This window comes from Mus musculus, chromosome 14 (assembly GCF_000001635.26).
Source record: "Mus musculus strain C57BL/6J chromosome 14, GRCm38.p6 C57BL/6J".
In the NCBI taxonomy this organism is placed as follows: domain Eukaryota; kingdom Metazoa; phylum Chordata; class Mammalia; order Rodentia; family Muridae; genus Mus; species Mus musculus.
This window is the reverse complement of record NC_000080.6, coordinates 20,705,484-20,723,661: the sequence shown is the minus strand read 5'-3', so window position 1 is coordinate 20,723,661 and position 18,178 is coordinate 20,705,484. Positions and strand designations below refer to the sequence as shown.

General features: G+C 51.1%; 1 protein-coding gene across 11 annotated transcripts; it reads right to left on the bottom strand.

Moving 5' to 3' along the window:
* Positions 1-42: 42 nt before the first annotated feature.
* Zswim8 (zinc finger SWIM-type containing 8) lies at positions 43-17,385 on the bottom strand. 11 transcript variants are annotated; one of them, XM_006519037.4, is made up of 27 exons: positions 15,606-17,385; positions 12,872-13,025; positions 12,540-12,634; positions 12,032-12,204; positions 11,764-11,871; positions 11,544-11,625; positions 11,300-11,420; positions 10,485-10,686; positions 10,157-10,332; positions 9,094-9,779; positions 8,795-8,991; positions 7,579-7,710; positions 7,261-7,440; positions 6,980-7,163; positions 6,654-6,752; positions 5,670-5,794; positions 4,995-5,235; positions 4,744-4,902; positions 4,437-4,665; positions 3,990-4,282; positions 3,626-3,849; positions 2,003-2,491; positions 1,609-1,792; positions 1,343-1,519; positions 1,083-1,202; positions 656-766; positions 43-523 (listed from the first exon to the last, which is right to left on the bottom strand). In XM_006519037.4, exons 1-27 carry the CDS (start codon positions 15,811-15,813, stop codon positions 60-62), a joined length of 5,613 nt encoding a protein of 1,870 aa, XP_006519100.1. In that variant the 5' UTR covers positions 15,814-17,385; the 3' UTR covers positions 43-59. The 11 variants fall into 11 exon arrangements, 10 of the variants coding, with proteins under 10 accessions (XP_006519100.1, NP_001239011.1, XP_006519097.1 ...); NM_001252082.1 differs by having other exon boundaries at positions 656-834; positions 1,633-1,792; positions 15,606-16,110; XM_006519034.4 differs by having other exon boundaries at positions 8,795-9,779.
* Between the last annotated feature and the right edge of the window lie 793 nt (positions 17,386-18,178).

The window sequence follows — 18,178 nt, the reverse complement described above, 5'->3', positions numbered from 1 at the left end:
CACAGCTCTTCTACACAAGGAAGAAGGCAAAGACCCAGAAAATAGAGTAAAAAAGGAGTTTATATATTTATAAATGCCAAATAAATACCAGAGGCCACCCAACGCCCTCTCCCAGACAAAGCTGTCTCCCCCAACCCTAGACTTCTAAGGTCTGAGACATCTTGGCCCCAAGCTACAGCCCAAGAGCAGCTGCCAGTCTGGGCTACAAGGGAATTGAGTGGGGATGATCTGTCCAGCCAAGAGTCGCCTGACCCTCTGTGTGAGGGCTCCCCATAGCCACAGGCCTGTGTCCCTAAATAGGGCCCTCCAGGGACCAGACTCAGGGGGAGAAGGTGGTTATCTCCAGAGAGACCCGCTGCCACAACTCCTTGGTCTGTTTGCTGCGTTTGAGGTTCTGTAGGATGTCGTTGAACTGCATCATGCCCATGGGTGTCAGGCAGAAGGCGCTGCGAGCGCTGCGGATTGCATTCACAAAGTCGTCGTAGTCGGCAGGAGTCAGGTGAATTAAGCGGTGATGGATGTACTGGAGGGTGGGTTGGAGGGGAATCAGCACAAAGCACATACAACCGGGGCCCCACTTCCCTTACATGCTGAGGGATCTGATCCAACTGCCCAGGAGGTGTTCCACCTTTCTCCATACTTCCTGAGTTATCACCTGCATGTATGCCTGCTGACAGCGCTGCACCAGTTGGTGGAAGGCCGGGGCTCGAAGGTGGTTGTGGGCATGAATGGGGTTCAGCCGCTGCAGCGTCTCCATGACGATCTCCTGCAGCACAAACGGGCTCAGCACCCCCTTGGCTGCCCCCACACAGAACTGGTGCACGTAGTTCACTCCTGAGGGGCAGGGGAGGGGCATGAGACGGGGGTGGCCACCTCTGCCCTAGGGACCCACTCATATATCTCAGCTCTAGCCCTACAGAGATCCACCCTCCACCCCAGGAGCTGAGGTAATCCTCCACCCCCCTGCGCTCGCACACATACCCGACCAAGGCCTCAACTCTGAGTAAGAGCTAGGAAGGAGGTCTGGGATAGGAAGGGAAGGGAAACAGGGGGACAATGGTCCTGAGGAGGGGAGGTGTTACCCAGCTTTGCTGCCAGCCCCAGCAACCATTTGACATCATCAGTGTAAGGGGGGGAGCGGGAAAAGTTGTTGGGGTGATCGTTGTGTGCCCGGCGACCTAGCATCTCCAGTGCCAGCATCCCTAGGAAACACAGATGGGCACACAATCGGATATATACCCTTCACCTTCTCCCCCATCCTGGTACCTGACCCACAGTAAACAAATGAAGAGCCCCTCACTTCACTCAGCTGTAGGTAGGAGTACAGAAAGGGACTTCTTACCAACACGGTAAGCAGCATGCAGATGGTGCAGGCTATGTGGATTGACCGGTTGACTGTGTGTCTCCTCTTCGGGTGGTGGAAAACCCCCGCTTACCAGAGGGCTGGGCTGTGTGGTCAGAGCAGGCAGTGAGGCACCCTGGATGGCTGGAAACGTAGATGCTGGATGGACACTGCTCACTGAGGGGAGATGGAAAGCCATGTGAGAGAAGAGGTGCAGGAGATGCCCTCCCTCCCTCCCATGTTCAGCGCACCTCCCCTCCATTCACCTGCTCCCTGTCCCCGAAACTCACAGGCCACACTGGTGGGCAGTGGGAGCCCTGGTTCTGTGTGGTAAGGATGGACTGTGATGGGAGCCATGGAAGGGACAGGGAAAGATACAGCTGTGGCAGCAAGCGAGGGAGGAGTCACTGAGTAAGGGTATTGCGCCCCCAGGAATGCAGGATGCACACCCTATAGTAGATGGCAAAAGGAGAGCAGATACTAAGCCTGGTTAGGTAACAAACAGGCATTCTTACATTTCTTACTTAGTTGCCTTGGTCTCCCATTTCCCACCACCTTACCAGGGCTCCTGGACAGCCCTAGTACACACCCAAAGTACTGCAACCCTATGAACTAGTGTTCTCCACATGCCTCACACCATCTGTGAAACACCAGACTCACCTGTGGGTATGCAGAGCTGGGCACAGGGAAGACGGCAGGCCGGGGCATATGAGGCATAGGGTGGGCAGGGTGAGCTGGGTGGGTGAGGTACTGAGGGCTGCAGGGCAAGTGGGGCTGGAGAGCAGTGTAGGGGTGCAGGCCAGGGGAGTGGCCATGCCCCAGTCCTGGACCTGGATATAAACTGGACCCCACTGAGATGACCGGAACCACTGTGGCTGCTGCTGTCACTGCTGCCGCAGCCACTGTAACAGGTTCAGTCCCTGGGGCACCCCTACCCTCAGGGAGTCCCCGCCCAGCCTCCCCAGCGGCCCTCATCCCACTGCCACTACAGCTTGTAGCCCCTTCACGAGCTGTGGACGAGCCGCCTGCTGTCTCCTCATAAAGCCAGAACCACTGATGAGCAACCTCAAACAGCACTTCAGGGTATACGCCCCCACCCTTGGCTGCCTCTTCCACGGCCATGCAGGCCTTCTCCAACATCAGGTTATCCTGGAAAGGAGCAAAGCATTAGGGGGAGAGGCCCTACCCAGGAAGGAGGACTGGTTGAGGGGCATCAGAGGGCAAAGCACTGACTGACTCACTGACTAACAGCAGTGAGAACTTCACACAGGCACCAAACAAATAATTGTTCCCTCGTGCACACCCAAAGCTCATCATACTCAGGAATCAGCCTGAGCCCTGAGTAGTCAGCCTTCTATTTGCTTGTGTGTTGTGATGGAATTGATCCTAGCTTTAGGATTATAGCAGAACGCATGCATGCATACACACACACACACACACACACACACACACACACACACACACAATAGAATACAACACATAGTATGTATTCCTAATTTGAAAATGGAAAACACTAAAATCAGAAACTTTTTGAATGGCAAGGCTCATTGATACCTCAAGAGGAAAATACCATGAAATATGCCTTCGTGCACAAACAAGGCTGGAGACTAAGTCAGTTGGTTGCCTGGTCTGCATGAGGCCCTGGATCCAATTCCTATGCATGCATACATACATACATACATACACGAGAAAGAGGCCAAGAGACACAAGATTATCTCTAGGATGTGTACGTAATTAACATATGAAATAAAAATTTCAAACCTAGTTTTGGGTCCCATCCCCAAGATCACTCAGGTTTAAGAAAATACTCTGAAAACCTAAAATCCAAAACACTTCTAATCTTGAACCTAACAGATACTCAACCTGCAATATGTGAAATGTTACAATGAGAGAAAAAATTAGATTCTTCATAAACTCCTGCATCTGACGGAATCAAGGGAAGGTCCCTAACCCGCAAATAATAGATGTCCCAGCTACTCAGAAAGCTGAAGCCGAATTGTAAGTTCAAGCTCCGCATAGAAACTTAGACCTCTTGGAAGAGAGCGAGGGAGAGGAGGAGGGAGGGCAGGCTGCCAAGTCTGACAACTTGAGTTTGATTCCTAGGATCCACATGGTATAAGGAGAGAACAAACTTGAACAAGCTGTCCTCTGACCTCCGCATACAATGTGGCACATACCCCCACTCCATCATGTACACACACGTACACACACACAAACACATTTTTAGAGGAAAAATGTTCGGTGATGTTCCCCCATGCCCGGAGGGCTGAAATCTGGAAGTACCTGTTCCTTGCACTGCACCAAGGCCCGCTGAATCTCATTGGGGTTCAGTGCGTGGGCATGAGGCAGGCAGCTTAGAGCCAGCTCTGCCGCTGCCCTCACCATGTTGGAGTCTCGTGCCCGTGACGCTCTGTCGGCCAGCGATGCAACCTCAGGGGGTGTCAGGTGCCCATCCCAGCATTCTACCAGTATAGTCAAGGCTGCACTGCCAATCTCCATGGCCTGCCCTTCAGAGAGAAGAACAAGGAGCACAGTGGGCACCTCTGGAGGTCTGGGGATGAGATCTTTCATCAGATCAGCAATGTCACCAAGACACAGCCTTCCTAGTCACCTCCATCCTGTATGCAAATCATGACATTGGATTTACCTGTAATCCAGGATACATGGGAAGAATAGGTACGAGAGAGCCAGTTAGGAGAAACAAAGTTATGCAGGCCTAGGGCATAAAGCCCAATCTCAAAGGCGCAAAGGTGCAGGTTGCGGTGAGGACCCTGGTGGCCTCCTGAGGAAGATGGATGTGTGAAAATGGAGGTGCTGCTGTTGCCCCCTGCCTTGATCAGAACTGTCTTCGCCAATTCGAAGTAGAAGTGTGCAGCTGCCTCTGACGGCTGATTGGGTACGTGGGGGGCATGACTCTCAGGGCGGCGGCCTTTGTAACACCTGACGGAGCAATGGGGTATGGACAGGGTTGGAGTCCCTTCAGAATGGAGTCCAACTAGGTTAGGTGGGACCAGGGTAAGTAAGGCTGTTGGGGGACAACAGTTGGGTCACACTAGGAATATGGTTGTAAGGACGGGTCTTTCTCCGTACTGACCTGCCAACGTCAACTGTCTTTGCCCGGGCCCCTCCACTGGCACTAGCCCGGCGGCTTCCACTGGAGGATGAAGAGCCCAGAGAGTCTGAGGAAGAGCTGCTAATGCTGTCACTGTCTTGTCCTCGACCCCAAGAAGTAGGGGCCCAGCCCCCTCGAAGTGGCCGTCGGCTTAAGGTAGGAGAGCTGTCCGATGTGGTTTCAGGGGCACTGCTGTCAATGCTGGCCATGCCTAGTACCCCCAAAATGAAGTCAGTCTCCAGCCTCCAGGACTAGCATTCCCTCCATGCCTTCCCATAGACTGTTGTACCTGTGTGTTTCTTTTTGGGCCGCCCTGGAGAGCCCCAACCTCGACCATTATAACCTCCACGACTGCCAAGTGCTAGGCGGCTAGGAACCTTCCCCTCCGGCCGTGGAGTCAAAGCTGCCTCAGGTGGGAGACCTTCACAGGGGGAATGTGGGGAACTTTCTGAAGGAGAAGATAGAACACTGGGGTGAGCCCAGGAAAGGGCACAACCTGACTGGACCACCTACCCGCCCTACCCAGTTCCCCCACCTCACCGGGTACATTCTTCTCTGTGAAGCCCTCAGTGGGACCTGGCCCAGCCCCTGCCACATTCCCTGGCTGAGCAGGCCCTGCAGAGCTTGAAGTCAGTGGCTGCAGGGCCCCGGGAGCAGATGGGGCCCCGTGCTTTGAAGGAGATCTCTGGTTGGCTGTGGCCGGCCGGCTGGATGAGTAGAAAGAACTCAGGGTCTGTGGCTTATGTGTCTGGCTTTCTCGGTCCAAGAGTTTGTCTAGGATCTGGAGAAGAGACAAGCAGTAACATGACGTCCTTTATTTCCTGAATTTTGTTATCTTCCTTTCTTCTTGAAGCAGCCTAATGCTACCTCCTCAGAAAGTCTTCCCCAGCTGTAACTACAGGATAACCTCCCAGCTTCCATGTCTTGGAATCTTCCGTAACACTTACCTGAGGACTGAACACACTGATAGTCAATACACATTGAAATAAATGACTCATTGACTTTATGCTCTCTGCTTCTCTTCTTCCACCTCATGCCCAAGCACACCTATAAGAACCATTGGTCTCTTGTTCTTTATGAGAAGTCTCCAAAATTCCCTACTTACCTCCTACACACAGACCAGTACTTTGGTCATTGTACTGGAAACTTGTGAGAAAGATTGTAACATTTTGCTCACTCGCTGCCTGGCAAAACCCCAGTATCTCAGTCCCTTACCTTCTTGAGCTTGGCCTGGTCATCCTTGTAGGTGATCATGAGTGCTAAGGCCAGGTCACCCTTCTCCCGACGTGTGCCTTCACATAGGAGGGGATGTTCTGCCTCACTCACTGTTGTCTTCATGCCTGTGAGGAAGGCCTCTTGGGGATTAGTGTTTATAGCTCCAACGACACCAAAAACACACAAGCCAGGGCCAGCTACCAGTTCATGAGAAAAAGTCCCCACTGCCTACATCCAACCCTTTCAAGACCTTTGCAACCTGTTGTTCTATTCCACTGGAATTAAAGGTGTGTCTTACACACCAGGCTCATCTAATGTCTTGTTTGATTGCTTGCTTTTGTTGTTGTTGATGATGATGTTTTTGAGGCAAGATCTCATGTAGCACAGGCTGGCCTCAAACTTGCTATGTAGCCAAGTATGAAAATGAACTACTGATCCTACTGCCTCCACTTCCCAAGTACTGGGATTATAGGCATAACTATCATATCTGGTCTTAGAACTGAGTGTGTGCCTGACAATTTCCTCTCTATAGCTTCCCGATCTTTTAGTCAACATTACATAATCGGTAACCTCCCTGAGGCCTTCCTTTAGATTTTTGATTTGCTGTCCTTTAAAACACCCACCACATGTAACACATACACACATTTAAGTTTTAGTTATTTTTATGTATGTATGTGTTTCGCTTACATGCATGTGTGTACCATGTGCTTAATGTGCCCATGGAAGGCAGAAGAGGTCACTGCATCCCTTGGAAATTGGGATTACTTATAGTTAGCTATCCTGAGGGTCCTGGGAGCTAACCTGGGATCCTTTACAACAGCAGTAAGTGCTGTTAGCTGCTGAGCAGTTCCAGACCCTCTCTAGATACTGACTGTGTAATAAGCGATGGCCCGTTGCTTCCCACATGTCATCTTGACTTTCCCATCACAGCTCAAGGCCTGGACCAGGCTTTGTTCATGAACGTGGTCAAGACAAGACACGTACCCAAGGCAGCAACTGCTGCTTCAAATCCTAGCTCCTCATCTCCAGGCATCTCGTTAGTCCAGTTTCGACTTGGGGGCCGGGAACCCGTGAGAGAAACCACTAGATGGAAATTGGGTTAAGTCAAGCAAACCAAAGTACCTCAGAAAAAACTGCAAAGGAATCTAAGACTGTCATCATCCAAGACCTACCCAGGAAGCTGCCTGGTGGGTCCTAAAGATGACTCTGATAGAACCTTAGAACTTAGTTTTCCTTTAAAAACAAAACAAAACAACAACAAAAACCCTCCCCTATCCCCCAAGTTCTCCACTTACTGTAGGGCATTATACCTGGAGCACAGAGAACATCAAAGATGAAACTGGCCAACATGAGGGGCAAGACAGGCCGATAGTCACACAGTGTACCCTCCCGAAGTTCTTCTGCCCGGCATCGAATGGTACTCATTTCACTGGGGCCCCGAGGGATCTTCTTGAGCAGAGCAGCTACCTCAGATTCCTGATATGCCAATTTTACCTGAGAGTACAGGAAGCACTCAGACCTCCTATACCTCCATGGAGATCAAGGCATAAGACTCTGAAATGATTAAGGAGAAGACAAATGACCCTCTGACCTCCAAGGCCTTGGTTGAAGCAGGAGGCCGCTGTAGCTCCAGCGCAAACATGCCAACTCGGAAGGCCAGGCTGTGGTGCTCAGGGCGCTCACTAAGCACTGTCAACAGGAAGGCTGCTTTGGTCAGAGTGTTGGTAGCCACCCAGGTCTGACGGCTTGTGGACACCTTGTTTTTCTTGCCCTACATGGGAAGTGCAAAGAGTTGGACAAATGAGACTGTTTTACCTCAGTGGAGATAGAAGGAAGCTCTCACTTGGGGTGGGGAATAGGAGCAAGGATAAGTGGGGCCCGGAAAGCAGAGGAAGGAGCTCTCTCTCACCTTGGCAGGGGGCGGCTCTACCTTGAGGTCAGGTGGGTTGGCTAGCAGGTCCTGGGCAAGCTCCACAGTGAGGCGGGAGGCCTCATTGCTGTAGCCATGGGCATGCAGGGCCTCAGCGCAGGCAAACAACACCTACAGGATACGGGACCGAGACTGTAAGCCTTCGCTTGAAGTACATTATACTTGATTACATAGCACAATATTCCTAAAGCACTGGGTGCCATGGTGATCCTGAGCATACCATAGGAATTCAGTCTGGTTACAGACACCACTATCATTCAACATGGCATAACAAGTATTGCTGAAAAAGGCCAAAAGAGGGAGCAAACGAATAGGATAACTCATAGGGACTTGGGACAGAAGGGCACTGCTACGCTTATCTGTGAAAGTGGGGGTTATCTCAGGTACACTAGGCTAGGAAAGCCAGCAGAGGCTGTGGGGAGCTAAGAGAGAGACTTTTTTTTTTTTTTTTGGTTTTTCGAGACAGGGTTTCTCTGTATAGCCCTGGCTGGAACTCACTCTGTAGACCAGGCTGGGCCTCTGCCTCCCAAGTGCTGGGATTAAAGGCGTGCGTCACCACTGCCCAGCAAGAGAAAGACTTCTAAGAAGACAAGGTCTGTTTTATTTGAGGCAGGGTCTCACTATGTAACTCAAGCTAGCCTCTAACTTGAGATTCTCCTACGTCAGCCTCCAGAGTGCTGTGATAAGAGGCATCTGCCACCACACGTGGCAGGGAGGGATTCTAAGTTCACCAATCTTGTGCCCCTATCTCTCAGAACTTTACGGTCTCTGAGAGCTAACCAAGCCTGGTGAGAAGATTGTTCCAGGCAGAAAGGCCAATCTGTACAAGTATGTAAGCAGGAGGGAGCATGGCAAACCCCAGGAATAAGTGAAGTACAGAGAGGAGGAAAGACAAAGTCAAATAACACTGGAGAGGCTGGCAAAGATCAGACAGGGTGGAGCCCACAGGCCACACCAGGGACCTTCAGTTTTACTCTAAGGACAGCAAGCGACCACTGAGGACTCTGAAGTAGCACACTGACACAACAGCTGAGAAGTACCCACTAGAGAGGGCAACCGTGGACCAGGAGGTTATGATACCCTACAGAATGTAAAGTCATGCTAACGATCTGGACACTTCCGGCCAGATCCATGGGGCCCCTCTTAGTCATTTGAAAAGAACACCCCACAGTCCCTCTCTTCTTCAGCCCCTCACCTCCATTCGGCTCTCCTGTTCCAGTGGCTTCAAACCAGCAAACAGGTCATGCTCCTCCCCAGTCCCGCCCTCCGCCTTCTCCTCCTCGCCTCCAGCCCCATCCTGGGCATTCAGGTAATATGCTTGGTAGTCGTCATCCTCCTCTCCAACTGCAGGAGCTGCTTCTTTGGTTTTGTGTAGCCCACTGCCACTGTCGTCTGTGGAAGGGAGGTCATCTCGGGTACAGACCTCCCCAGGCAGCAGACCAGGGTGGTCTGCAGAGGCTGTGGGAGGCTCAGGTCCTTCTGAAAAGTACACACCAGCATCTTCCTCATAAGTATCTGGGGGCTCAGGAAGGAAGGTGGAAGGTCCTCTGGAGCCAACCGAGGAAGGACAGGGTGGAGGGCTCTCAGGGAATCCACCAAAGGTGCTGGCCTCTGCACCCAGGGCCAGGCTGCTGTCATCCAGGCTCATCTCTGCCAGGTCTGGTTCCAGGGAGCTGTCTTCACTGCTTAGCCGCCGTTTGCTCCCACTGCCTGCTGAGCTCTTGCCCCCGCTGCCAGTCCCACCCAGTACCTTGGCTTTGCCCCCACTTGGACCCATCTTATGCAGAGCCTTATCTCCTCCTTCGGCAGAGAGGCGGCGGGGGCCCCGCTGTGAGGAGATCCCCTCACCCAATCCTTTGCGTTTGGCCCCAGGTTCCTTGGGCCTCACAGCTGGCTCAGTAGGAAGAGGTCGGGGCCGGGACTCTTCCAGGCCCCCAGATCTAGAGGCTCCTGGCCTGGCAGGCAGGGCCCGGGCCCAGCACAGGGCTAGCTTCCGGTCAGTGCCACTGTAGGTAACACCAGGAAGAGGATAAGCCTCTTCCCAGTTAAAGTAGCAGGCCTCCACAGCTGGCCGGAAGCCAGGGAAGAGCCTCTCTAGGGTCTTCTTGTGCTGGCCCCGCTTGACATTCTCAATCACCTTCAGTTGCCACTGACGCAGCTGTGCACACAGTTCCCGGCGGCTGTGGGAACAAAGGGCAGGAGGCTGTTAGAGGGACGACAAGCAGTCTGCACTGAGAGTGGGAAGAAGGAGATAAGCAGGAATTCTCCCTCAAAGAAAGATATAAGCAAGGGCACAGTGAGGAGGGCCTGCTCTTTTTGAGCCAGCACTATAAGACAGTCCAACAGTCATGGAGTTTGGAAAGTGAATCCTTTTTAGGGAAGGGGAAGAAGAAAGCCTGTTAGAAACAGGATTTACAAACCTCTAGTAGTCACCTCAGTGCTCAGCACTTCCCATTCCCCTAGGTGAGAGAAAGCCCTATACTCAGGCAGACTGTTCAGTGTGCAAGCTGTCCTGGGCTGTCCTTGTCAGAACACAGTACTCCTGGGGAGGACTCACCGCTGAGGGCTGAGGGCAGGGTCCAGCACAGCCAGCCTCCAGAGGGTAACCATCTCGTCGCACATACTTGCACATGCATGGGCTGCTACCTCTGACTGCCCATTGCTACGGCCTGTGTGACCACTGGCACTGCTGTGTGAAGCTGAGGTGCGCACACTATACCACCAGCCTGTTATCTGGAGGCAAAGAGAGATGTAAGGTACATAAAAGCTCAGAAAAATCTAAAAAGCCCTTACCCTCCTCTATGTTCCTGTCAGAATAAAAAGAGAATAAGATGAGAGAGGGAAAGAAGGAACCACCACAAAGCTCCCCCATCCTGAGGTGTTACCTGTTCATAGGTGAGGCACTGGTCAGTGAGTATTTCCAGCAAGGGGGCAGCATTGCTGTCCCTTCGCTTGAACATCTCTCGAACAATGCTAAGCAGGTTCCAGACACCCTCAGGCTCTCGACCCCTCAGAGGCCGCAGCAGACATGCCCACTCAGCAGCAGCAGGAGGTTCCGTGGAAGAGAGATACATAGAGTTTACATCACTGTAAAAGGAACAGAGAAGAAGGTGACTAAGGTGGGGCTGCTGACTGAAGGAGGTAAAAACAGCAGGGCTTTGACCTAAAGGGGATCCTGACCCAGAATACAGAGTAGAGGGGGAAAGACAAAATCCTTCTTCACCTTTCTCTGCATCTGTGTCAGTATGATCAGCCAAAGGAAGAAAAATAACTCTGGCTCTACGCAAATAGGAAATCACTGACTGTCCAAGATCATCATCAACCACTGAGTCATCACTGAAGCCCATGCGCAGGTACCGTGCCCATCACTGATGCCCATGCGTAGGTACCGTGCCCATCACTGATGCCCATGCGCAGGTACCGTGCCCATCACTGATGCCCATGCGCAGGTACCGTGCCCATCACTGATGCCCATGCGCAGGTACCGTGCCCATCACTGAAGCCCATGCGCAGGTACCGTGCCCATCACTGATGCCCATGCGCAGGTACCGTGCCCATCACTGATGCCCATGCGCAGGTACCGTGCCCATCACTGATGCCCATGCGCAGGTACCGTGCCAGTGCAGTAATGAGATGGAAGAAAGGTTACCAGTGGCTTAAGGAAGGTATGTACTCACCACAGATTTAGTATGCAATTTACCTGAAGACCACAGGGGAGGGGCCACAGAACTTATGTAGTGTCTTCTTTATGTTGTCAGTGAGTGTTGACTCATCCAAATACCAAGTGCTCTGGTCTGAAGCTGAGGGCCCTGCTGTAGGGTCTGCGGATGACAGGCAATCAGTTATCTATTGCTAAGGACCCAGACTCACCTAACAACAGGGAGCCATTAGGAAGTGATCCCCTGTGCTGGCAGCTCCCCTGCTTTCCATCTCAACACACTCACCCGGAGCCCCACACACTGTGTTGATGGCTGTGGACTGGGAGGAAAGGAGCTCGTCTAGAAGACGCTGGGCTGTGGGGAGAATCTGAGGGTGAAAGGACAAAGGCACAGAGAACAAGGCACAGGTGAATCCAAAGAGTCCAGGGTGAAGCAAGAAAGCTGAGAAGAAGGCTGAGGCTAAGCCTGAAAGCCAGCAGTGAGAAGATGTCCCAGCCTCACCCACCTGCTGAGGAAGCTCACTGATAAGGTACTGAGCAAATTTTTGAAGCTGGTCCCTTTGTAGCCGAGACAGGGACTCTGAGACTGGAGCCCGCAGGCAGACTGCAGATGCCTGAAGGAGCAAAGAACCATCTGAGGAAAGGTTTTGGAGCTGAAGCTGGGGAGAGATGGGCAGAGGGGAGGTAAAGGGGCTCACATTGTGGCCAGGCATGCAGCAGAGAAGGGAGGAATGGAGCGTAGGGTAGGGCCAGGATAAATTGGGAGGGCCTCACGTTGTGAATGCGGAAGAGGCAGAGTGCCACGACATGGGTGCACCATTTGGCCCCGGCCCCACAGGTACAGCTACAAGAAGTGACCCGGCAGCGGTCAAACATCACAGCTACATTGTAGGCCCCCTTGGGTGGGACCATTTGCGGTGGTACCACTGTGGCGCTCAGATGGAACCCTGGGGAGAAACAAGGGCAAGGTCAGAAGTAGCTGGCCAAGACCAAAGTCTCTGCTCTCCTCCCTAGACCCATATTGAATTACACAATCCACTCCACATGGGGTTTATTTTTGTTTGTTTGTTTGTTTTGTTTTGTTTTGTTTTGTTTTGTTTTGTTTTAAGACAGGGTCTCTCTGTTACCTTGGCTGTCTTAGAACTCACTATGGAGACCAGGCTGGCCTTTGCCTCCTGAGTGCTAGGATTAAAGACATGTGCGACCTTGCCCAGCCGCAAAGGTCCTAATCTTCACCCAGTGATGGAAGGAGAGGTTACTCCAGGCATGTCGGAACTCTTACCTATCTGCAGCGGGTCTTTCACAGCCCTCATTCGGAACAGCTGATCCCCTCGCTGAAACTCATCCGCACTGCCATTGGCTAGGCATGAATACAGACTGGGGGAAGAAGAGGACTTGGCCACAACCCCGCAAATAACCTTCCACAGACACTGAGAGACTACCATGCTCTAGGCAACTCTGTTAGCACTCCTTAGGAGAAAGCCGGGCACTTTCCCGCCTCCCTTATCTTCCTCTTAGCAGTTCCAACTACAGTATCTCTTTTGTTCTGCAGAAAGCCCAGCAGCCAGTGTGAGATCTTAGAACTCCATGCCCATTATCAGTACTTGGACTCACCGAATGTCCTCTTCATTCTCAGGGAAGCTCCAAAAAGCAATTCGGAGTTGGAGTTGTTCTGGCACTGGAGGATAAACTTTCTCTACCACTTCAAATGGGATGTGAAATGCCACCTGCTTTGCTGACAGCTCCACCAATGGGATTACCAATCCATCTTCCAAAACACAGATTGGGATGGTGGAAGAGAAAGGGACAGAATTATTTTGCAATAATTATTTGGAACCAGTGCCACACCCTGGGCACCTGTGCACGTGCGTACACACTCACACCCTCTTCTTGTAAATACACATACACACACATACATATATATTTGTTTGTTAACTTTTTTGTTTTTGTTCTTTAAGACAGGGTTTCTCTGTGTATACCTGACTGTCCTGGAACTCACTTGGTAGACCAGGCTAGCCTTGAACTCAAGAGATCAGCCTGCCTCTGCCTCCCGAGTGCTGGGACTAAAGGCATGTGCTATGACACCCAGCTATGTTCTTAAGTTTAAATGTTATATTTTTATTATATGTCTGTGTGTGACTTCGTGCGTGTGAGTATAGGAGCTCGTGGAGTGCAGAAGAAACTGTCAGATCCCCTGGAGCTGGGATTACAGGTGGTTGTCAGCCATCACACACGGGTGCTGGGAATTGAATGAAGGGCCAAGAAAAGAGCAGCCAGCACTCAGACCCCTTCTTGTTAGGTATAATGACCCTTAAAACTCCTTTTGGGAGAGGGGAGATGGGCATTCTCCAGCCGCACACAGTCAGGTGGCCAGCCCTGGCCCAGAACAGAAGATACCAGGGAGATTCTAGGAAACTTCTGGCCAGATAGGTGTGTTCTAGGACTCGAGTGGGTGTTCCATCTCCTCAGTACCAAGTTTCCCACATTCTCCGTTTGGATTCCTATTACACTGCACTGTCTCTTTGGCATTCACCTCTGGCTGCCTTTTTACTTATCACCTTTTCTCTCAATGACTGCAGGGCCCCCACTAAGGAGGAAAGATGAGCCAGAACTCAGAAAAATTAGGGGCCCCAAGAGGCAAAAGAGCCTACAAGGCCCACACAGCCTGACTTCTCATCCTCAGAGCCAGGGGGAGCTGAGTACCCTGGGGCACCTGGCTATTGTGCCTGAGCTCCCCTGGAACGGGAAGGAGTTAGCACTCGAGGTTTTTCTACACTATTTTAACAAAAAGCAGTAGTGATATAACAGACTACAGACCTCACAGCAAACAGTTACATTAGAAGACTGATTAAAAAAAAAATCACAGAACAGAAAAGAACCTTTTAAAAACAACAGCAACCTTTTTAAGAGCAAGCAACTGAAGGTGGCTGAGGAGGGCATGGGGAAGAAATGGTATATTCAGTCCAGATGTGAAGGTTGTTAAGGGAGGGTTAAGACCCTTCCAAGCTGTACAGCCAGATCCTCTCAAGAGGCTAGCAGGCAGGGAGGGAAGAGAGAGGGCAAAGATCTTAACCTATGCTGGACCGCACCAACATGGTGAAACTCTTTCCCTCCATGTTCTTAGTTACTTCCCCCAAAGTGAGAGAACCCACATTCTCACATATAAAAGAAGCAGGGAGATCACAAAAGATTCCCATTGACGCTGCTGTGACCTGCACATGTGTGTGCGCGCGCACACACACACACACACAGATGCTTTCTCTCCTAACAGAAGCTGAATACTACCCTCCCAGAAAGTGGCATAGGCGAATTCCTCTGGATCCTAAAGGGGCACCAGAAATCTCTGCAGCTTGCAGAACAGGTCTTTTGGAATGGCCTAGCTAAAACACATACATTAACCCTTTCAACTACTGAAGAAAGCCAACTTGCACCAAGGCCCAGGGCAAAACCTGCCTTGGGCTGAGTAGGGAAAAGATTCTAAGCCTCTGGGTTTCTTTCATCTTTACTCTCCTTTCTACCCGCTCCAAAAGCAAAATTCTCATAGCACTAACACATGACTTCACATGACGACCAAGAATGAAGGGAACACAAAGGAAAGGTGCTTCATGAGGACAGCCCTCCTCAGACCTCAGATATAGAAGTCCAAGGCTCCACCCACTGGTCCCAGACTTTGCTTCTAACAGATGCCAAGAGTCTGGTTTAACCCTATGAATTATAGCATCTCTTCTCACAGGCAAGTTCACTTCCACGTTCCTCTTGGTGGAATACTTTCTTGGTGCAGTTTATGAGGGGAGATTAACATCCTGGAAGCAAAGCAACCCATGCACCATCCCATAGAGTGACACACCTCACGTGATCACCTTTTAACAATCTGCGCCTAACCGCATTCTCTCCTGCCTACTTCTGGTATACTAAAGGCCAAATTCCGTTAAGCATTCTTAAAACAGAGAAGGGGTATTCTCCCGTATTTGGTCTCTAAGGCGTAACGGAATAACAAAAGATCTTTCTGGCCAAGCCAGGATGTTCTTTGCCACAACACAAGCTTATGTGAACGCGCGCCAGTGAGTGTATTCATTCTTCCTTCTCTCTCTCTGTCTCTCTCTCCTTCTCTCTCTCTCTCCTTCTCTCTCTCTCTCCTTTCCTCTCCTTTCTCCCCTCTATATCTTTCTACCCCCCACGCCCCGGCTCTGCTGTTAAGATGCCACCCCGTCCCTGGAAGGCCAGGGAAGCGAGTCCTGAAGTCTGCTCTAAGCTTGGGACAGCTCCCGGTCCGGACAGCTCCCAAGCAAGGCCCAAGCGGGACCAGCTTGCTCCCCTCCCCCTCGCAGTCTTCCCCGCTCATCCTCACCTCGCGTTCTGGTACCGCCACTGCCACCTCCGCCACCGCCTCCAGTGGGGGAATTGGGCCCCGCTGACTGTTTGCGCCATCCTCGCCAGTTCTGGCAAAGGCTCTCGGCCTCGGAAATGAACGAACAGAGTGAATCCTCCTCAAAGCGGTCGGAATCCTCAAACGAGAAGCGCTCGCCGTCCTCCCACTCCGCGAACATCAGCTCCATGGGGCCCGCACCCCCCGGGGCCGGGTCTCCCCCCGCGGATCCGGGGCCTGGGCCGCCGGCCGGGGACTGAGGGGAGGCCCGGGGCCTGAGGGGCGAGCCGGGGCTGGGGGTGGCCGGGGCGCTCAGGGCGGCCGTGCCGGGCAAGGATCTCGGGCCTGGGAGGGACACCGGGCCGGGCCTCACCCAACAGCGAGGTGCGAGCGGGGATTGTGGCCAGCCTGCGAGACTCGAGGCCGGGACGAAGCGCTGGGCGGCCAGGGCCTCTAGGCGGCTGCGGCGCCGCCTCCCCCATCAGCTGATCCGAACTTCCGGCCGCGCCGGCCATCACTACTTCCGCCCTCGCGTGCTCGAGGACTGGACCGCGTACGGGCGGGTGTAGGGGACATGTGTGTGCACTGCCTGCAGTTTTCTCGAGCCCACTCTCACACACAGCTCCCAAAGGAATAGGAACGGGTCACAGATTCCAGCAATTACTTGGTACCCATAGTGTCCCCAAAGAAGTGGACACCGTTCACATCGAGAATCGCTGGCTGTCAGGGGACCGTGCAGTGACCATTGGATAGGTTATTGTCACGCTTCGGGGCTAGGCCTAGGCCGCATTGCCTTCTGGGAGTTGCAGTCCAAAGCCTATAATCCAGCCACTTTAGCTTTCTAAAGGGGAGCGCCAGGAAAGAAAGCATTTGATTTCAGGAAATGGATGGATGTCCTTTTCCTCCGTACTGCTTTTGAATCTGGGGATTTTTAATCTGCGAGTGTGCGTGTGCGCACGCGATGAAGACCTTTTATCAGTATAGTGAAGTCCGTGGATGCCTTTCACCTTGCCTGATTGTTTATGAATTACACATTAATTGGGTTTAAATACAATTATTGAGACATATAAAACAAACGTGTTACGTAGTACTGTTTATTTATACATTAAAAGCCAAGATTGGCAGGGTATTTAACTCTTACATTTTTGGTTGTGAACCCAGCCTTTGTTGACTGAGCCACCTCTTCAGCCTCTGCAGGGTATTTAATTGATAATGTTTGCCTAGCATTTACAAGGCCCTGGGTTCTATGCCACCACCCTTGATTATTTTATATGGACACTAATGCTACTGTCGATTGTATCGTTTAACCCTGACTGAAATGCTAAATTTCAGCTATGGCTAGATATATTTCTCCTCATCCCAGTTGACAGACTTATTAGGCTAATGGGAATCTACTGACCCTCCTTAGTCTAAAGTATCCAAAACACTGAACTTCTTCATGTAACTAAAAGACCCAGCTTGCAGAACCAGGCAATTATAGTGGAATACACGACTATAGGGAAATCTAGCTATTGAGAGATGAGGAAAGACCCCTCTTCACTGCAGTAATTATCACACCTAGACCATGGAGAACTCTCATTTCTATACCACATTAATACTATAAGCTACTGCTGGGCAGCGGTGGTGCATGCCTTTAATCCCAGCACTTGGGAGGCAGAGGCAGGCAGATTTCTGAGTTCGAGGCCAGCCTGGTCTACAGAGTGAGTTCCAGGATAGCCAGAGCTAAATTTTAAACAGAGAAACCCTGTCTTGAAAAAAAAAAAAAAATTCTATCGGCTATTAAGAAAAGGCTAATTTGGTTGTGCCTGGAGGGGCAGAACATATATAAAATCTCACACAATTATTCCTACTACCAGAGGACAGTAAATACTATCAGCAAACCGGAGAATGTAAGAAAAAAAAAACAACAACAGTAATTTACAGTGAATTGCCCACCAAATCTTAGTCATACCACTTGGGAGAATTAAGTGGAAAGTCACTGAAATATTGAGACATGATAATCTACTCTACCTGATTATTTAATAGAAAAAGGAAATAGTTGCCAGAGGGGACAGGAAAAAAAATTACCTTCACATTTCTTAGGTAAAAGTTAATGACCAAATTTATAAATAGTACTGCTTACTTTTACATTAAGCAAGACTGGGCAGAGTATTTAAATCATTGGTAATTTTTACTTTTAATTTTCTTTGGGGGGGGGGGCGTTTCACTGTGACATGTTTTCACTGTGTAGTCCTTGCTGTCCTTGAACGCTTTTTAGACCAGGCTGGCTATAACCCGGAGACTTGCCAGCCTCTGTGCTGGATTAAAGGTGTGAGCCCACAACAACCAGGCTGTTTGCTTTTTTTTTTTAAAGCAACTCTTTTTTAAAAATGATTTTTGTTTTGTTTTGTTGAGGGTCTCTTTATGGCATTGCTCAGAGATCTGCCTGTCTGCCTGCCTGCCTGCCTTCTAAGCGTTGGGGGGAAAAGGCATGTACCAGTGTCTTAGTTAGGGTTTTCTGCTGTGAACAGACACCGTGACCAAGGCAACTCTTACAAGGACAAGATTTAACTGGA